The sequence below is a fragment of the Heteronotia binoei genome, chromosome 21 (genome assembly GCF_032191835.1).
Source record: "Heteronotia binoei isolate CCM8104 ecotype False Entrance Well chromosome 21, APGP_CSIRO_Hbin_v1, whole genome shotgun sequence".
NCBI lineage: Eukaryota > Metazoa > Chordata > Lepidosauria > Squamata > Gekkonidae > Heteronotia > Heteronotia binoei.
In genome coordinates this window covers 69,267,519-69,287,503 of record NC_083243.1, presented here as the reverse complement: position 1 = coordinate 69,287,503, position 19,985 = coordinate 69,267,519, and the positions used below count along the sequence as shown (strand labels likewise).

Genomic DNA, 19,985 nt, shown 5'->3' with positions numbered 1-19,985 from the left:
CTTATAACTTTAGAGGAACTCCAGGTCCTTGGAGGCTGGAAACTCTATAGTTGGCTCCAGGTAGCTCAGACCTACAGCATCTGAAGATAAGTTTTGTTTTGTTTTTAACTTTTCTGGTTCCATTTTTCTGATTTAAATCCTACCTTACCCAAGTGCCAACTTTGTTGCCACATATATCCAGACAACACAGTCACTGAACCCAACAGCATTAACTGTACCATTTCAGGCTCATCCACTTGTTCATCTTACAACATTATATGTGTCATTAAATGCCAACAATTCCCTTCAGTTCTCTACATAGAGCAAAAAGGACAAAGCCTACACCAAAAGATAAATGGACACAAATCTGACATCAGGAATTACAAAACTGAGAAACCTGTAGGAGAACACTTTAACCTTCTAAAACATTCAGTGGGTGACCTCAACGTTGCTGTTTTACTGCAAAGAAACTTCAAGAAAAGAATGGAGAGGGAAACTGCTGAATTATAAATTATGATGAAACTTGAAACAAACACCTCCCTGGGATTGAACAGGGATATATTTATTTCCTATCTCATTACATACGCTAAACCCTTTCTCACCAAGTAGAGCTATACATCCACAGTATTCCAACGTATTTCTCCTTTAGAATAGTGAATCAGAATAATTTTTGTATTGATAAACTTAAATATGGGATATTGGTTGTTTATATCATTACATATACTAAACCCATCTTCCACTGTATTCTAATGTAGTCTTATTTTGTATTGGCAAACTGGAATGATATGTATGATGTATGCTACATGTTAAAACGTTAACTAGATGGACAATTACAGCTCTGAGAAAAACATGTTCTCAGTTTAACCTAGTTTTGAGGAGCCATAGAGCAATTAACAGACTCTGCATGTATTGCCTTGTGATATTCTCACCATCACTCTTCAATTCTGACATATTTATTGACTTTGCTGTTGTCCAACAGAACAAATGGTATCTAAACCAAACTGGTTGTATAGCTGTGTTGGGGATTTTGCTCTGCTGTTGTGTGCGGTGTCTCCGGAGAGCCAGTTTGGTGTAGTGGTTAAGTATGCGGACTCTTATCTGGAAGAACTGGGTTTGATTCCCCACTCCTCCACTTGCACCTGCTAGCATGGCCTTGGGTCAGCCATAGCTCTGGCAGAGGTTGTCCTTGAAAGGGCAGCTGCTGTGAGAGCCCTCTCCAGCCCCACCCACCTCACAGGGTGTCTGTTGTGGGGGAGGAAGGTAAAGGAGATTGTGAGCCACTCTGAGACTCTTCGGAGTGGAGGGCGGGATATAAATCCAATATCATCTTCTTCTTCCTCAAATGTATGGATGGTCTAACAACTAGTCTCCTCACCAGGCGTAGGAGAAAAGCCATCAAAGAAAGTGATTATGAGGTAGTGCTGTCAAACCGGAGAATATACAAGGAAGGTCAAGGTACGCAGTGAATTCTCATGTGCTCCTTGGAAGGGAGGAATTATAGCAGGCACAAGAAAATTTAAGCTTCTAGGCCTGGGGATAAATGGATATTAAAATGTTTCAGGGTGTGTGAAATCTTCCTGCCAGAAAAGGGAAGTAGCTCTCCCCCTTCTCCCCCGCTTAGTGCTAGCTATGCAGTTAAGAAAGAGAAAAGGGAAGTTAACCTTTTACTTGCTTGCAGGCACGTAGCTTCAGCAGAAAGAGGAACTAATATTTGCTAATGCTTGCTGGAACAGAATATTAAGTACCCGCATCCCAGAAACTCCCAGAGAAGCCCAAAGACATGAAGAAAGCCTTGTTTACTAGGATGGATATTGCATTAAAAGCTTGCAAATGATAATGCCATATACGGAATATGCTAGCATGCCCAGCCTTGTCCACGCCCTGTTCCCGTAGTAAAATGATGCTCATGATGATGTATGAAAAGTAGGACTGTCTGTTACTGTATCATTTACTGGAATCAATAACCTGAAGTATAAAAGCGTATGTTCTTCCTCAAATCGGGGTCAGACTATTTGGGACGATAGTTTGTCTGGCCCATGCATGTAATCAAAACACTGCTGTTTTCCTGTCTGCCTGTGGCCTATTGCTTCTACCATCAATCGGCGGGGGTCTCCTGCTACAGTTCTTTCAATTTGTTAAATATACTATTTTGGGATAGTTTCTGACTTGGTACTATTTTGCATGCTTAATCACTGCCCACTAGCTGTATGCAACTCTGCTCAGTGTGCCCCATTTCATTGTCTGATGAAGTGTGTATGCACACAAAAGCTTACATTCTGTATAAAAATCTGTTGGCCTTAAAGATACTACTAGACTCCAACTTTGTTCTGTTGCTTCAGACCAACAGTTACCCACTTGAATCTCCCCCCACACACACACACGGACACACTATTTCCTTGGAAGGATAGACATTTTATTGAAATAGGGAAAGTAGCATACAGGAAAGGGTTAAAAAAAAACCCTACCCATGTATTATAGTCTCCCCCCCTTCTCCCCCCAGCTTGGTATCTTTAAATAAAATACAAGTGATCCTGATTACATCTGTTTTAAGATGCAGGAACTTATTTCAGATAACAAGGCAGTTGCCTGAGTGTTGTAGTTCAGAGGTTTTCCAGTTTTCTTCAAATGCTCTCAGATTTCTTTTGAACTTTCTAACTACAAGGGTTAATTTTGTTAGAACTAACCAGGAGACTTTTAAGACAGTGTTATCTTGGTACATATTTAAAAACACTGACAGATATTTTATCCATAATTAGTATTCATATTATGTCTCAAACAATCTGTTCAAATATGAGGGAAATGAACTGGTTGAACAGCTCTCCTTTCTCTCATAATTAATGGAGAGGGCAGGGTTACATGCAAAACTGAGGGCAAACAGGAGGCTGTTTTTTACTAGAATAATGTAAGTGACCTATACTAGGGCTCTGCCTTGTCTGCTGAGTTAACTTTGGAACAAACCCTTCTTAAGAACTAAAAAAAAATAACTTCTCTGAATAATTTCTTTCTGGATTTGTTGCTCATCTTGTCAATATGCCACTTGATAGCTGGCTGGACTCCCTTGCTCAGTGGCACATATTTTTAAATAGCACACATCTCTCCCCCCCCCCCAAACCATTTGTTCTTTTTAACAAAACTATTAATTGCATTCCTTTCTTTCTTCCATTTTTTGTGGGATATATAAAGCATAACAAAATGGTATTTTAGAGATTTTAAACAATTTAAAAATACTGAAGATGCATGTCATGTATTATATTTTCTCTTTGCCGCCTCCCCCTCTTCAGCTGCTAATCATAGAATTTGATTGCCAAATTATTTAAGATGCTCTTCCAATAGTTACATGTGTGAGTCTTCTCTGAGACACAGGCAGTTTATAAAGGACAGATTTGGAGTTACATATGGGTTTGTCACGTGGTTTAATTACCACGTCTTTGAGGACAGTGTTCATTAAAAAAAAAGTGTTCTGCAAATCATATCCCCCCAAGAGATTGCACCAGTTTATATTACTATAGGAATCATTTTAGCCTGGGACTAGAAATGATGGCTGACGCCGAATAAGAAAGTCCTTGTCTCTCTTTTCCATCAGCACAAAACATCAGCACAAAAGTATTACCATGCTTTCATTTTCTCATTCTATTTCTACTTCTAAGGTTGCCAGGCATAACTGGGAACTCATTGGAAGAAATTGGGGGAGGGGGAGTAGGACAGTCTCACAAGCTGTGGTTCAGTGGAAGCTGTGGTTCTGTTTGGTATGCAGAAGGTCTCGGGTTCAATCTTTGGTATTTCCAATTTAAAAAGGACCAGATAGCAGATGATGTGAAGGACCTCTTCCTGATACCCTGGAGAACTGCTGTCAGTCTGAGTAGACAATACTGACCTTGTTGAACCAAGAGTCTGTTTCAGTATCAAGCAGCTTCATGTTTGTTCAAGCATATGACATCACTTCCGGTGCAAAACTGGAAATGACATAATTGTATTGGGGCAGTGCTCTGGGATTCACCTTAAACTCTATGGTTAGACCATAGAGTTTCGGGCAGATCCTAATGTTACCCTGATGCGATGGCATCACTTCCCATTTTGTGCTGGAAGTGACATGGTGCATTGGCACAATGTCAGCAAGCCTCTCCCTTTCCACCCACTTGACTTTGAAGCCCTGGTTACGAACACCTGGCAAAGGCTTGGAGGTCTCTGGCTATAGTGGGAGACCTGACACACACACAAACACACCCCTGCTAGTTCATCAGCTACCACAAATGGAGTTGGGGAAATCCACAGGCAGCTGTGGCTCATCGCACATTTTGCAGGATTAATATGACAAGTGTGCTATCAAAGCTTTAATTATAAGTTGTTCATAATATTCTTGTTTTCAGTTTGTATTGCTCATTCTTTTACAGGACCTTGTCCTTGTTTCTCTTTCTGCAATTAAAAAGGAAATGCTCTTGAAACCTTTATGCTTGTAAAATCAGGAGTAATGAGACTAAATAACTGAGGCTGCTAGCTGCCATTTGGCTGCACTCAGAAGTCTAGTGACATGATTCTGAGTTGAACTGTTTCTGTATAGAAGTGTAAGAGTCAAACAGCATGTTACATCTTTTAACAAGTCAGGTTCACATTGCCAGAAATGGTTCACCTTCCCCCCAACACCACCCATACAACAGCTTCAGGGAACTACTTTTTACAGGGACACAGGCCCAGTTGACCAAAATCCTTGGCATGGGAGAGGCTACTTAATTTTCCTTCAGACTGTTTTCCCAAACTGAAACAGCTCCAGGGAGAATGATTTGGCCCATTATGGAACTGCACATGCAGTATTCCACGTACATCCAAACAGTGGCAAATAAATCCTCCCCAGGGGCATTTTTTCTTGGGATAACAATATGATCAAGAGGCAGAAACTACTCCTCCCAGCACACCACAGTTCCAAGGAAGAGGGTCCCTCTCTCTCTCGATCTCTCTCTCTCGGCTTGGCTTCGCGAACGAAGATTTAAGAAGGGTGCAATAGTCCACGTCTGCTGCAGGTTCGCTGGTGGCTGACAAGACCAATGCGGGACAGGCAGGTCCGGCCACAGTGGCTGCAGGGAAAAGTCTGATTTAGGATTGGTGCTGTAGCAGTGCGATTCTTCCTCAATCTCCTTTTGTCCTCAAGACCAGCTATGCATGCGTTCTCAAAGGAAGAGACAGCCTGGTGGATGGTGTGTCTCCATGCTTTGCGATCTGAGGCTAGGTCAGACCACTGGTGATGGTTGATGCGACAGGTGCCAAGGGATTTCTTCAAGGAGTCCTTGTACCTCTTCTTTGGTGCCCCTCTATTTCGATGGCCGGTGGAGAGTTCGCCATACAGGGCAATCTTGGGAAGGCGGTGGTTTTCCATCCTAGAAATATGCCCTGCCCAGCGCAGCTGCGTCTTCAGCAGCAGTGCCTCGATACTGGTAACCTCCGCCCGCTTGAGGACTTCAGTGTTGGTCACAAAGTCACTCCAGTGGATGTTGAGGATGGTGCGAAGGCAGCGCTGATGAAAGCGCTCGAGGAGTCGCAGGTGATGACGGTATAAAACCCACGATTCGGAGCCGTAGATGAGGGTTGTCATCACAACCGCTTTGTAAACATTGATCTTTGTGCCTTTTTTCAGATGCTTGTTGCTCCACACTCTTTTGTGCAGTCGGCCAAATGCACGGTTTGCCTTTGCCAGCCTGTTGTCAATCTCCTTATCGATCTTGGCATCTGAGGAGATGATGCACCCCAGGTAGCTGAACTGCTGGACTGTTTTCAGAACTGATTCACCCACAGTGATGCAGGGAGGGTGATAATCTTCCTGGGGTGCAGGCTGGTGGAGAACTTCTGTCTTCTTCAGACTAACTTCTAGGCCGAATAGCTTGGCAGCCTCTGCAAAGCAGGACGTCATATGCTGCAGAGCTGATGCCGAGTGGGAGACGAGTGCAGCATCATCAGCAAACAGTAGCTCTCGGATGAGTTTTTGCATCGTCTTGGAGTGGGCCTTTAGTCGCCTCAGGTTGAACAGGCTGCCATCGGTGCGATAGCGGATGTAGACACCATCGTCATCATCTAGATCTACTGCGGCTCTTTGAAGCATCATGCTAAAGAAGATCGTAAAGAGAGTTGGCGCGAGAACGCAGCCTTGCTTTACACCTGTGCCTATTGGGAAGGGCTCCGAGAGGTCGTTGCAGTGTCTGACTTGGCCTCGCTGGTTTTCGTGTAGCTGGATGATCATGCTGAGGAACCTTGGGGGACATCCTAAACGTTCCAAGATTTGCCACAGGCCTTTCCTGCTAACGGTATCGAAGGCTTTGGTAAGGTCGACAAAAGTCACACACAGAGCCTTGTTCTGTTCCCTGCATTTCTCTTGGAGCTGCCTGAGAACAAATACCATGTCGGTGGTGCTCCTGTTAGCTCTGAAGCCGCACTGGCTCTCTGGGAGGAGTTCTTCTGCAATGGTGGGCACCAGTCTGTTCAGGAGTATTCTGGCAAGGATTTTGCCTGCGATGGAGAGCAGGGTTATCCCCCGGTAGTTGGAGCAGTCTGACTTTTCCCCTTTGTTCTTGTGTAGAGTGATGATGATTGCATCGCGAAAGTCCTGTGGTAATTTGCCTTGTTCCCAGCAGGTGACAAGTACTTTGTGAAGTGAGCTATGTAGTACTGTGCCCCCATGCTTCCAGATCTCTGGTGGAATTCCATCAACTCCTGCTGCCTTGCCACTTTTCAGCTGCTTGATGGCTTTAACAGTCTCTTCTAGGGTGGGGATCTCATCCAACTCTGTTTTCACTGGTTGAAGTGGGGTGAGGTGGATTGCTGAATCTTGAACTACGCGGTTGGCACTGAAGAGAACCTGAAAATACTCTGACCACCGGTTCAGTATGGATGCCTTGTCTGTGAGGAGCACTTGGCCGTCTGCACTACGCAAGGGACTCTGAGCCTGATATGATGGACCATATACTGCCTTCAGGGCTTCGTAGAACCCTCTTAAATCACCAGTGTCTGCACACAGCTGGGTTCTCTCTGCAAGCTTGGTCCACCAATCGTTCTGAATGTCTCGAAGCTTGCGCTGGAGGTTGCTACATGCAGCGCGAAAGGTTGCTTTTTTCCCAGGACAGGAGGGCTGAGCAAGATGTGCTTGGTAGGCAGATCTCTTTTTCGCCAGTAAATCTTGGATCTCTTGATTGTTCTTATCAAACCAGTCCTTGTTCTTCCTTGTGGAGAACCCGAGGACTTCTTCAGAGATCTGCAGGACGGTAGTTTTTAGGTGTTCCCAGAGTGCTTCTGGAGAAGGGTCTGTGGGGCAACTGGGGTCCTCAATTCTTGACTGGAGTTTTGCCTGGAAGGCAGCTTTAACTTCGGCTGACTGGAGACTGCCAACCTGAAACTTCCTCCGAGGGATACCTCCTCTCCTGGGTGTGGGTTTAAAGTGAAGACGGAGATTGCAGCGTACAAGACGATGATCCGTATGACATTCTGCACTGGGCATTACTCGGGTGTGTAAGACATCTCAAAGGTCTCTCTGGCGCACCAGAATGTAGTCGATAAGGTGCCAGTGCTTGGACCGTGGGTGCATCCAGGTTGTCTTCAGACTGCTCTTCTGCTGGAAGATAGTGTTGGTGATGGTGAGCTGGTGCTCCATGCAGAATTCTAGCAGGAGGCGCCCGTTGTCATTGCAGTTGCCAATGCTGTGTTTGCCAAGTACTCCTTTCCAGGCTTCCGAGTCTTTACCTACTCTGGCATTGAAGTCGCCAAGGATGATCACCTTGTCCTCTGTAGGGGTCTTCCGTACGAGGTTGCGTAGATCAGCATAGAACTTGTTCTTTTCTGCAGGATCTGCTTGAAGTGTTGGGGCATACACACTGAAGAGTGTTGCATGCTGCTTGTTTTGAAGTGGGAGGCGCATGGACATGATGCGATCTGAGTGACCTGTTGGCAGGTTTTCGAGTTTGGAGGCAATGGAGTTCCTGACCATGAAGCCAACGCCAGAAAGGCGGCTCTCAGCCTTTGACTTACCCGACCAGTAGAGGGTATAGCCAGCACCATGTTCTTGAAGACTACCTTCCTCAGGGAAACGGACCTCACTGAGAGCTGCTATGTCGATATTCAACGTGAGAAGTTCGTGGGCAACTAGAGCAGAGCGTCGTTCAGGGCGACCACTGTCTACTGTGTCAAGCATGGTTCTGATGTTCCAACATGCAAGCTTTAGTCTTTGCACACTTTGTGAGGCAGGTGCATGCCTTTTCTTTGTTGTTATTTTTTGACCGCAAGTAAGGATGCCCGTTGACCGTGGCTAGCCAACTGGGGTAGAGGAGACGAGCTTTGTTTAGGCCACCTTTTCTAGGCCCCTCTCCGTGTGGAGCAAGCAGTGCTGTCCCTAGATAAGGCTGCTTGGTCGTTCAGGGTGCTGCCGAAAAATGCTTTCGTCTCCGGGTTAGCATCAGGCGACCAATACCCTGAACCGCCTACATGCAGGATTGGGACTGCGGCTTCCAGTGGCACCTTCCACCTGCCGTTTCGCCCCTTGCCCATCGCTGCAGGACTTGATGCGTTGTGGGTTGTGTATGTGGATATGCCCTTCAGGCCTGCGCAGAGGAATTTTTTAGGTGAAGCGCAGTGTGCGCGGTACTGGCTCCACCCTTTCACCTGGGGGTCATCTGCCATGGCCCAGTAAGCCGGGACGCCGGCAGCGAGTCCTCCAGGTGGTAGGTGTTACATTAACGAGCTCTATCTGCCTGGGTTTGATGTTAGAGTTTTCCTTCTCTTAGGCTGGCGAGGTTGGTGGGCCCAGCCTGCCCATTTGGTTATACCGCTGGACAATTCGGTCGCACCATGACGTAGCAAACTCTGTGAAAAACGGGGGGGACCAGCGAGAAGGTGTTGCTACGGATGCAGTAATGCAGGAGAGGCCATTGCAGTGACCATCTGCCAGGCATAGCCAGACAGTGACCACGCGGCGTTCACTACACCGGGAGAGGAGAGGCTATGTATTGCGCATACACTTTCCTGGGGGGGGGGGGTAGGATACCCAGAGGGAGCCCCCCCACCCCCGCCCCCCCAAGAGGGACCAGCGAGAAGGTGTTGCTATGGATGCAGTAATGCAGGAGAGGCCATTGCAGTGACCATCTGCCAGGCATAGCCAGACAGTGACCACGTGGCGTTCACTACACCGGGAGAGGAGAGGCTATGTATTGCCTACAGAGGGTCCCTACAGCCCTTTAAAAAGCAGTTCCTTGCAGCTGCTGTGTGGCTCTGGAGAAAGTGATTTGTATATGAGGAGTTTGTGCTTGGGTTGCCAGCCAGTGATTGGCACCAAGTGGGAGATAGCACCAGCTCTGGCACAGCATGGCATAACTTCTAAAGAAGCTTGAAGTGACATCACAGCACTCTATGAGATTCCTAGAGCAATGTGATTTTACTTCTCATTTTCCCAAAGTGACATCACACCACACAAGATGCTGGAGATTTTTTTTTTGTTTCTCTGAGAAGTTCAGGTTGCTAACAGCAGGTATCTTGCCATAGTGAAAAACCTGGAAACTCTGACTCAGGCCCAGCTTGTTAGAAAATGTAATGTGTAGTGCAGCTCTAATAATCTAGTAATCACTTGTAAAATAGTGTTCCTCAGTCAATAAGAAAGTAAATCTCTGTATACACTTAGCTTTATCTGCTGATGGATGGCCAGCCTGCCTCCGCCCCAGAAAAACTGGCCACGGCGTTACAAGCCGTGGTGGGGTGGCTCAGGCTGAGTTGTCTGAAGCTGAACCCAATGAAAACAGAAGTCCTTTGTCTGAGTTGTGGTGGCCTGGGATGGGAAATCCCTTTACCAGCCTTTGATGGGGTGCCAATGATATTGGCACCTAAAGTCAAGAGCTTGGGGGTGCTACTGGAGCCCACATTGGCTATGGAGGCCCAGATAGCAGCCACTGCAAGATCCGATGTTTTCCATCTTAGTCGGGCACGACAGCTGGCACCTTCCTAGAGCACAGCAATTTAGCAACAGTGGTTCATGCTACTGCCACCTCGAGACTAGACTACTGTAATGCCCTCTACATGGGGCTGCCCATGTCTCAAATCCAGAAGCTGCAGCTGGTGCAGCCAGGCTGTTACTGGGTCTCTCTATTCAGGATCATGTGCAGCTGGGGCTGAGGAGACTGCACTGGCTGCCAATAGTATTCCAGATTCGCTACAAGGTGCTGGTTATTACCTTTAAAGCCTTATATGGTCCTGTCTACCTTAGGGACCGTCTCTCCCCACATATTCCCCAGAGGGTACTGAGATCTGGATCACAAAATCTATTAGAAATCCCCGGGCCAAGGGAGGTGAGATTGAAGGCTACCAGAGAACGAGCCTTCTCTATTGCTGCCCCCCACTGGTGGAACCAACTCCCTGATGACGATAGAACCTTGCGGGACCTTGCCCAATTCCGCAAGGCTTGTAAAACAACACTTTTTCGAATGGCCTTCAACTAAAGTACAGAGCTGCTTAAATCATGGTATGGAACTTAGCACCAAAACTGTTTTTAAAATCTGTTCAATATTTAAAGTGTAATTGTTAATTTTAATTGATCTTAATTGATCTTACTGTAATAGTTTTTATTGCTTTATGGTTTTATTGTTTTATTGTGGATATTTAATGATGTTGTTAGCCGCCCTGAGCCTGCTTCGGCAGGGAGAGTGGGATATAAATGCAATAAATAAATAAATATAGTTTGAACAGTGGAATTATAAACTTTCACAATGTCAGATTTTCAGTTTACATCTGAACTCTGGCAGTTGGAAAGTGTCAAAATCCAACAGTTCTCTCACAAACCCTGCTCCCTGTGCCTCTACCTGCAGAAATGAAATAGGCAATGAACAGAGACAAGTCCCCCCCCACACACACACACACTGCTTTGGGATTGCCCTACTCTTTACACACCAGGCCCAAACATTTCTATAAGGCTATAATAACTAAGTGGGAAAAGGCCGCCACTCTATGCGGCTGAGCAATGCCAGCAGAAGGACTAACATATAAACAGAAGAATTATGACATCAATATAATCTGATCCGCCTATATTAAAATTAGGGATTGTAGAATCTTTCGGGCTCAAGTGCCGTGTTCTACTGGAGAAAGTTTTTCTTCCAGACATTTCGTTCTTGGCTGCGGAGAACATCCTCAGTGGCGTTGCAGCCGGAGCAGGCGCTCTGACCTTCTTGGCTGCTGTGCATTGAGTGAGGCCAGGGCTGCTGGAGAGCTGCTATTTCTAGGCTGGAGGGGGTGTGGTGAAAGGGCAATAGGTTTGTGGATGTGCCCATTGTTTGGTAGGGCTTCCTGGAAGGGTAGTGATAAGGAAACTGGCTGTTGAATGTGACCATTGTTCTGTGTTAACAGAACACTCAATGCACAGCAGCCAAGAAGGTCAGAGCACCTGCTCCGGCTGCAACGCCACTGAGGATGTTCTCCGCAGCTGAGAATGAAACATCTGGAAGAAAAACTTTCTCCAGTAGAACACGGCACTTGAGCCCGAAAGATTCTACAATCCCTAATGATGTTACCAGTCATGAAAACCTGAAATCTTTGATATATTAAAATTCTTGTATAGCAGCACCAAATATTTAGTTTAAATTATTTGTTCAAGTGTTATCGTTTTTAAAATCGCAACTGAAATTGTTGTTTTTAACATGACTGTTAGCTGCCTTGAGTCCGCTTGTGGAGTGGGTGGGATAAAAATCTAAGGTAAATAAATAAATAAAAACATTTTTTTATGTCCAGGCTTTTTAATGTAAATGACTTGATTTTTAAAATTGCTTTTGTAGACTGCTTTTAACCTGAGAAACCTTTTTGTGAGGATCATTTTAGGCTCCTCAATGTTTTGTGATGTTTTTATGCTCTGGGTAGGGTTGTAATCATTTGTGAATTTTAATTATTTTTACACTATCATATGAATTATTATATGTTATTATATGTGCCACGTTGAGCAGGTTCTCAGGAAAATCATCACATAAATTATTCAGATAAATCAATAGGAAAACAATATCACCAATATGGACTCCCTGGTGAAATACAAAATGACATATCCTGGGTTATAGGTTGTTCTTGGAAAGACCTACTAATCTCTGGGCCAAGTAGGAATCCCACAGTAATATAAACAATGCATTACACTGTGCTGTTTGTAGTGCTTCATTTCAGAAATCAGAGATTTCCTTTTATTTTATTTTATTTTTGATGTAATACAGAGCCTTCAATAATTTTATTTATTTAAAATGTGTCTTTCCTGCCTTTCCATTCAGTTAGGTTCTTCAAGATGGCAAACAGCTTAAAAGACATTAAAATATGCTTTAAACTATACATGTATATATAACAGCAATTAAAAACAAAATAGGCAGGCAGGTTAGTAAGGGAATGCCAAATAAAACAAACGAGTTTTTATCTGCTGGCAGAAGACAATGATAAATGGTGACAGATAAATCTGCCCTGGAGGGAATTCTGTGCCATGACTGAGAAGACCCTCTTGGGTTGCCACCTGTCTTTCCTCAGATGATGTGGGCCCCCAAAGATGGCCATAATGGTCAAATAGGTTTGTATGGGAGTAGAAAGTCTTTCAAGTATGTTGGTACCAAACTGTGCCTGTGTGATAGATAGTAATGATTCAAGTTTGCTTGTATTAAACGAAAGAGTTTCATTTTAATCAAGAGGATGTTCAAATACTCTAACTGAAAATCTAATACATTTTTTTAAAAATCAAAATGTTTAAATTATCAATTTTATCCATCCTTAACATACAGAAAAAGCCCAATGGGAATTCATTTGCACATTAGGCCACAAACCCGATGCCAAGCCCGCTGAAACTGTGTTCCTGTGTGTTCCTGCTCAAAAAAAGCCCTGGTTTTAAGAATGATCCCTATAGTGGAGTTTTTCTTGTTAACAGTTTTGGGGTATGATCTTGGCTATTTCCAGTTTTCCCAGTCCTGGGTTATAGATTTAACATGGAAAAGCTAATTTCATAGCTTTGTTGAAGTATAAACCCAGATTTTCCAGATGAAAGGATTCCTACGTTTGTATGCCTTCTGCATATATAGTTATTTTCTTCATTTGAGCTCAGTGAGGATTAGAGCTCAAGGTTGTCCAGTCACCCTCATGTAAGGTTGCCAGCCCCCCTCCCCAGTTTGGGTGGGGTTTTCCCTGCTTTTGTGGCTTCTCCCAACTGCCAGCCAGCTGGCTGGTGGGAGGAAAGGCCACCCACAAATGCCCCCAAACATACCATGATGACATCACCTAGAAGTAACATCATCATACCTCTAACATTGCACTCTAATTTTAGGGGAAAACACTGTGGTAAAATCGTGCTCAAACCATAGTGTTTCGCCCAAAAACTAGAGTGTCACCATGCCATGTCAGCAGAAAGGCCCATTGATCCGCCTGCTGGCAGAAAGGTAGGTCCTGGCAACCCTATCCTCAAGGCAAAGCATGGGGTTGACTTCGCTGTATACCCAAACCCAATCTGCCACACCTAACATCGATGTAACAAACACTGTACTAGAAGCTGAAATTGTCTAGAATGTTGGGAGTAGAAAAGTATCAGGTAGTTTATAGACTTTAATATGAATGTAGCTTTAATTTACACCAAAAATTATCGTTAAAATTTTATAAATGCTTTTACACTGCATATACATTAATCACATACCCATCAGCATTACAAGACTTTCAGCCCTAAAAGCAGACAGTGACTCTTCCATATATTTGGGATATTATCTCATTCGTGCAAAAAAGAGTCTCTTTTGACCTAGCATCTTTTGCCTTAAATTGATGTGAGTTATTGTTTACAAAATTTTCAAATCCCTTCCTCTCTCCCCATCTTGTACACTCTCAAATTGGCAGATTGTAAACAAATTTACTTGAAATGTGGCACAAAACCTTTTAGTAATACCTTGGAAATACTGTGACATTGTAAAAGGTTAAATTTACATATTTCTAGGCATACCTGTTCATTCTCTGTTGATTTGCTTCAAGGTGATTATGCTCATGTGGACAGCCATGTATTAATTTTCAGGTTCAAGTTTATTATACTGAGGTACTTTTTATGATGTAACTAAATCCTTGTCAGACTTCTCCATTGGTACACTTGCCCTTCCCCCCCTCCCAAGTAAGATAATTTTGTAACAGTCTTTCACAGCAATTGTAGGACAATCTCAATCTTTCTGATGCCTTTCCCCTCTATTATTCTTCTTTTAGGTTGGAGATGTTCTTTACTGTGCTGGCCAAATTGCACTTGTCCCTTGTACTATGCAGCTTATAAGTGCAGGCATAGAAGCGGAGGCACTGGTTTCCTTAAACCACACTGAAAAAGTCCTAAAAGCCATGAGCCAGAATGCTGAACTTCACCATGTACTTATGGCAAATTGTTATGTAACTGACAAGAAGTACATTTCTGTCGCTCAAGCTACATGGCAGAAGAAATTAAGAGACTTTAAAAAGGTATCTGTAATATCAATTTTCTTTTTTCTGCTTTGAAAATAACAGTTTATGAAATGTTTTTTCCCCGACTTGAAGGAATATCAGAATATTCTCAATGCTTTTCACAGGGGCACAAGTAAGACTGATATAATAAGGTTTGATTGAGCTGTTATGTTCTGGCTCATAAATGGCTGCGAACAATTGTAAAAAGAAAATTGCTTAATAGAAAGTTATATTCATCACCAACTTTGTTTTAATTCCCCAAAGCAACAAGTTAAAGAAGCCTTTAAGAGCTGGAAATTTCTGAAAAATAGTTAGCATTTGAAATAACTGTGTTCCCATCCTTTTCTACACAAGGGCAGGTTATTTTGTCATCCTGCTTTAGGAATTCTACCCTTGTTTTTTATAGAGATTATTTGAATCTAAGCAGTTTATCTTTTTCTGAATAAACTTCATTTTTCTCTGTTTCTATTGAAATATAAAGTAGCAAATACCCTCAAAGTCCTTTAACTATTACAATATGACTTTGAATAATATCAAAGTCATCTGTTACTAATGTCTTTGATATGGTTATTGGTTTGGATTTAAATAGAAACAAGCAGAGAACCCACAAGAACTTGCAAGGGGTGTCTCATTTCCTTCTGTATCCCTCCCCCAACACTCTTTCCTCTTTCCCTTCTCTGGCAGCCCCCACAGTCTGTCCACTTTTCATCTTCCTTCTCTCCTTTCTAACCACCAGCCAACCTACTTTTATCTGCCTCCCTGTCTTCAGCTTTCTTTCCTTCCATTTCCCTGGCAGCCCCACTCTGGGAAAAGTTGAACCCAGATGTGTAGTGATGCAACTTTTTTGTGTATAATGGATGGGTAGTGAGTCTTAGGTGATCACTACTGGGTCTGTTTGCAGTGAATCCTCCTCCATCAGAGGACGTGATGGGAGGGGAAGGAGACCCTTTCCAGGGTTGTTTTGGCCTCCAAGTCCACCTCTGTTTCCTCACATGCATTGCTTTGCTTTACAGAAACCGGTGCTTGGAAGGCTCAACAATATTGTTGTGGTTGCTTTGTAATCTCAAAAAATGGCAACTGAGACCTCAGTAGGAAATGCTACAGGTTCTACTATTGGGGTATTTTAAATTCCTTGAATATATCCCTTATTGTTGCTACAGATTTCAAACTTTTCTGTAAATCTTTTTTGCATATCTGTTAATCCACACAGTTGGCCCCATTTAGGAATTAGATATATGATGTTCAGAACTCAGTGCAATAACTTGATACTATTATGTTATCCACATCTTTTGATACACGACAGTTGCTGTTCAGTTTGGCAGTAACAAAGGTAGTGTGCTAGAGTTTAGCAGTGAGAGGTTTTTTGCCTAGCTGAAATCAAAGGCAAATATGTTTCAAGATGTTTGCCATTTTGGTCATAATGGAGCAGGGTATTTAAGTCCTAGAGCATGATCCAAAGGCATATGATCAGCTGATAGGGTCTGGCTCTGGTCACTGCCAGGACAGGAGTTCTCTCAGGAACCTGCATATGCCACCTTGAGTCCCATGAAGGAAAGGTCGCATATAAATAATGATATAGAGAGAACTTGGGCCATGGATGATGCCCAGGAAATATGCAAAGCAATGCATTAAATATGTAATATTAATAAGTATTTTAAGATATGGTTGTGGTATATGACCAACAAGCCCATCTTTCCCAATATCATTATTAGATATTTGCAATCAATACTGTTCTATTTAGAAAAACAGATGAATAATTTCTCCTTCTCCCCCATCAAACCTCACAAAAGTTAAATTTAGACAAAATTTATGTCATCTTCTCATAGCTTTCTGCAATGGTCTGTTGGGTGTTGTCTTCTTTCTTTCTTTCTTCCTTCCTTCTTCCTGATCCCCATCTAGGGTTTTTTTTTAGCTTTGTTGTTTTCTTTTTAACATAAAGTCAGGAATCAGATTCAGTGGGAGCTCACATGAGCACAGCTCCTGAACCTTTCTGACAGTTCCACCTCCTCTTTTCCACCTTGTCCACTGAATAGTAAGTGCACATGCATAACAATCCCTGGATGAGCTCCACCACCTTTTTTTCTACAAAACGACCCCTGCATAAAGTTAAAAATCATTCAAATCTAGGAAAGTAAATATGGGTGAAAGTGATGGTTGGAAATGAGAGAGAAGTTTGTTATGAAGACCTCACAATCAAAAATGACTTCTGTTAAGCAAAACAATAACCTGTGACTACCTGTAGGAAATATTTTCTTCTCCCGAAGATATTAAGTTAGGCTCAGAGAGAATGAGTGGCCTAAGGTCACTTAGGTCAATGCATAACAAGAGGGTACTGATTCTTGGGTCTTTCCAGGCCTAACTCAGTGCTCTAACTGCTACATCATACTGGCTTCTAGAACTTCTGTTTGTTCCTTTGTACAATACTAGAATGAAGTTCTTGTTTTTATACTGAATAGGTTCAGAGACATCTTAAAACCAGAAAAAAGACCTGCAGGTAAAGTTAGGTAAGATTAGTAGGCATGGCGACTCCCTGAAAAACACACATTCACACCTTTTCCATGTATATTTGCATGGTGATGTGCTGTTTGGAAGAAGGACAACAAAATCCCTTGCTGTGTCTCTAGGCACTGAAGAAAAGTTGGGTCATTTTTAGTAAGCCCCAAGTTTTTAAAGATAAATCCCAGAAATGAATTCATTACGGAGCTTTCTGAATGACGCTTCCGCGCTTAACCCTTTTCAATCTGGGTTTCGTCCGGGTCATGGGACAGAGACAGTTCTGGTCGCCCTCACGGTTGACCTCCAGAGGCATCTGGATGGAGGTGGTTCGGCGGCACTGTTGCTTCTAGGCCTTTGGCCACGTTTGACGCGGTTGACCATCGGTTACTGACCCACCGCCTCACTGACACTGGGATACAGGGGTTGGCCTTACAGTGGCTTTCCTCCTTCCTCCAGGGTTGAGGACAAAGGGTGGCCAATTGGGAGGAGTTATCCCAATGGCACCCACTTGTATGTGGTGTGCCACAAGGGGCGGTTCTCTCCCCGATGTTAACATCTACATGCGCCCCCTTGCTCAGATTGCCCAGAGGTTTGGGCTGGGATGTCATCAGTATGCAGATGACACCCAGCTCTATCTGCTGATGGGCGACCAGTCTAACTCCTCCCCAGAAGATCTGACCATGGCACTACAAGCTGTGGCAGGGTGGCTCAGAATGAGTAGACTGAAATTTAATCCGGCGAAGACGGAGGTACTGTATCTAAGTCGTGTCAGTCTGGGAGCAGAGGTCTCACTACTGACCTTTGATGGAGCACCACTTATGTTGGCACCCAAGGTTAAAAGCTTAGGGGTGCTCCTGGACTCTTCTTTAACAATGGAGGCCCAGGTGGCAGCCACTGCCAATTCAGCCTTCTGTCATCTTCGACTGATAAGGCAGCCTTCTATCATCTTTGACTTCGAACGCAATGATGTGGCAACAGTGATTCACGCTGTGGTCACCTCGAGATTGGATTACTGTAATGCCCTCTACATAGGGCTGCCCTTGTCTCAGACCCGGAAGCTTCAACTAGTGCAGAATGCTGCAGCCAGGCTGTTAATGGGCCTCCCCTTGCGGGAGCACATTCAACCTGTCCTGAAAGCACTGCAGTGGTTGCCCATTGCATACCGGATCCGTTTCAAGGTGCTGGTTCTTACTTTTAAAGCCCTATATGTCCAGGGACCTGCATACCTTAGGGACTGCCTTTCCGCACATGTTCCCTGGAGAGCACTTCAGTCAGGGTCATGAAACCTATTCTCAATCCCTGGCCTTAAAGAGGCCAGGCTCATGACAACTGGAGCCAGGGCCTTTTCTGTTGCAGCTCCAAACTGGTGGAACGAACTCCCTGAGGAGGTTAGGGCCCTGCAAGAGCTCACAGTTCTGCAGGGCCTGTAAAACAGAGGTCTTCCACCAGGCATTTGTAAACTAAGATCACAGGCTGCAACAGACCTCGAAACAGCTGGGCCACGTTGAACATGAACCTAAGATCAATTTTTCCATAAAACATCCAGCTGGAATAACAAATGGAAATTTAAAGATCTTTGTGGTCTCTGTGCTTCACACTTATGGGATAGAGCGCCTGCGCTGATCCCCGAATTGGTATCTGAAAAGCCCAGGATTTTTCCGCGCTTGGCGCCAATGGGCATGTGCAGGTGTCCCAGTACGCATGCTCACTGGTGCCAGCGCGGGGATCCCACCAGTTCCTTTCTGAGCGCTGTGCGGAGAGGATTCCCTTTTGTGTCCTCGGTCGGTAAGGTAGTTGGTGGATTACCTTTATTGTTGTAAATAGCCTGTTTGTTGTTTTTTCTTAGTGTAGATAGATAGTTATTAGATAATTAGTTGGAATATATATATATATATATATATATATATATATATATATATATATATATATATATATATATATATATTGTTGTTGTTGTTGGACTTGCCCCTCGGGGCCTTTCCCCTCGTTTTTCCCCCCAATTTTTTTCCCCTCGGAGGACTCTGAGTGGGTTTTTTTGTGTTTGGCGTCTATGGAAAGATGTTGGGGGGGGGGAGTGTTTCAAACGCTGCCACTCTTGTGGGAAGAAGATTGCCCCCCCAGACGACCATTCCCTGTGTCTTCTCTGCTTGGGTGAAGCGCACCGCGTGGAGTGCTGCTTGCATTGCCTCCACTTCTCCAAGCAAACCAGGAAGAATCGGGCGGCGCGGCTTTCGGCTGCCTTAACTGAGTCGGCACTTCGACCGCAAAAATCGGCATCGAGCCTGTCGGTATCGACGATGGCAGACACTGCGGCCCTGACGGTCACATCGGCCAATGTGGCACCGGTCTTGACCGAAATGCCGATAGAGCGAGGCTCCTCCACAAAACAATCCCACAAAGGATCAGTGGATACGCCCGCCAAGAAGCATCGGGATAACTCGGGGACCCGAGCATCCGTACCGAAGAAGGTGAACTCCAAGGAGAAGCGGAAGAGGTCATCCCGCACTCCCTCACCTTCTCGCAACGTTTCGGCACCAATGACTTCTGCTCTGCTGAGGAAGATCCTGGCGTCCCCGTGCCACAGTCCGTCGGCATCGAGAGGCAGCGCTCATCAATCCCGTCTCTCAATGTCCAAACACGAGATCGACCTCACTCAACAATCCTCTTCTTCCGGGTCGAGGCAACGTAGGGGGAGTGGTTCGATCTCCGAAATAGAGGCATCGGCGCCGATGGAACCATCGACCCCAATGGAACCTAGAGGCAGACGAGACCTGGAGCCTTCTATGGTACCACGTCGTTTCCCACCGTTACCACCGTGGGAGCAGCGTCTGGCTGCCAACCCTTATCCATCATATCAGTGGTTTCCACCGAAGGAGTTTGCAGAGTGGGATCAGCAATCGGAGGCATCCTACATGTCGAGGCTTTTGCACCATTCCAGAAGGTTTTCGGCATCGATCCCTCTGGAGAGGCGTACCGCGCTAACAGCTGAGACTCATCGGCGTGCATCGGCATCGACCCGTTCACCCATTCGGGAATCGACACCGATCCTTTCCGAGCATTCCATACAGAGAGGGTCTTCTTCGTCG

The 19,985-nt window shown here is 44.6% G+C and overlaps 1 protein-coding gene across 3 annotated transcripts in view; it reads left to right on the top strand.

Annotated features, from left to right (window-relative positions):
- The window catches only part of DPH6 (diphthamine biosynthesis 6), a 474,406-nt gene that overhangs the window by 297,097 nt on the left and 157,324 nt on the right, over positions 1-19,985 (top strand). For all 3 annotated transcript variants that reach the window (XM_060262114.1, XM_060262113.1, XM_060262115.1), the window contains exon 13: positions 14,179-14,421. In XM_060262114.1, coding sequence (XP_060118097.1) covers positions 14,179-14,421 — 243 coding nt within the window. The remainder of the gene's footprint in view (positions 1-14,178; positions 14,422-19,985) is intronic.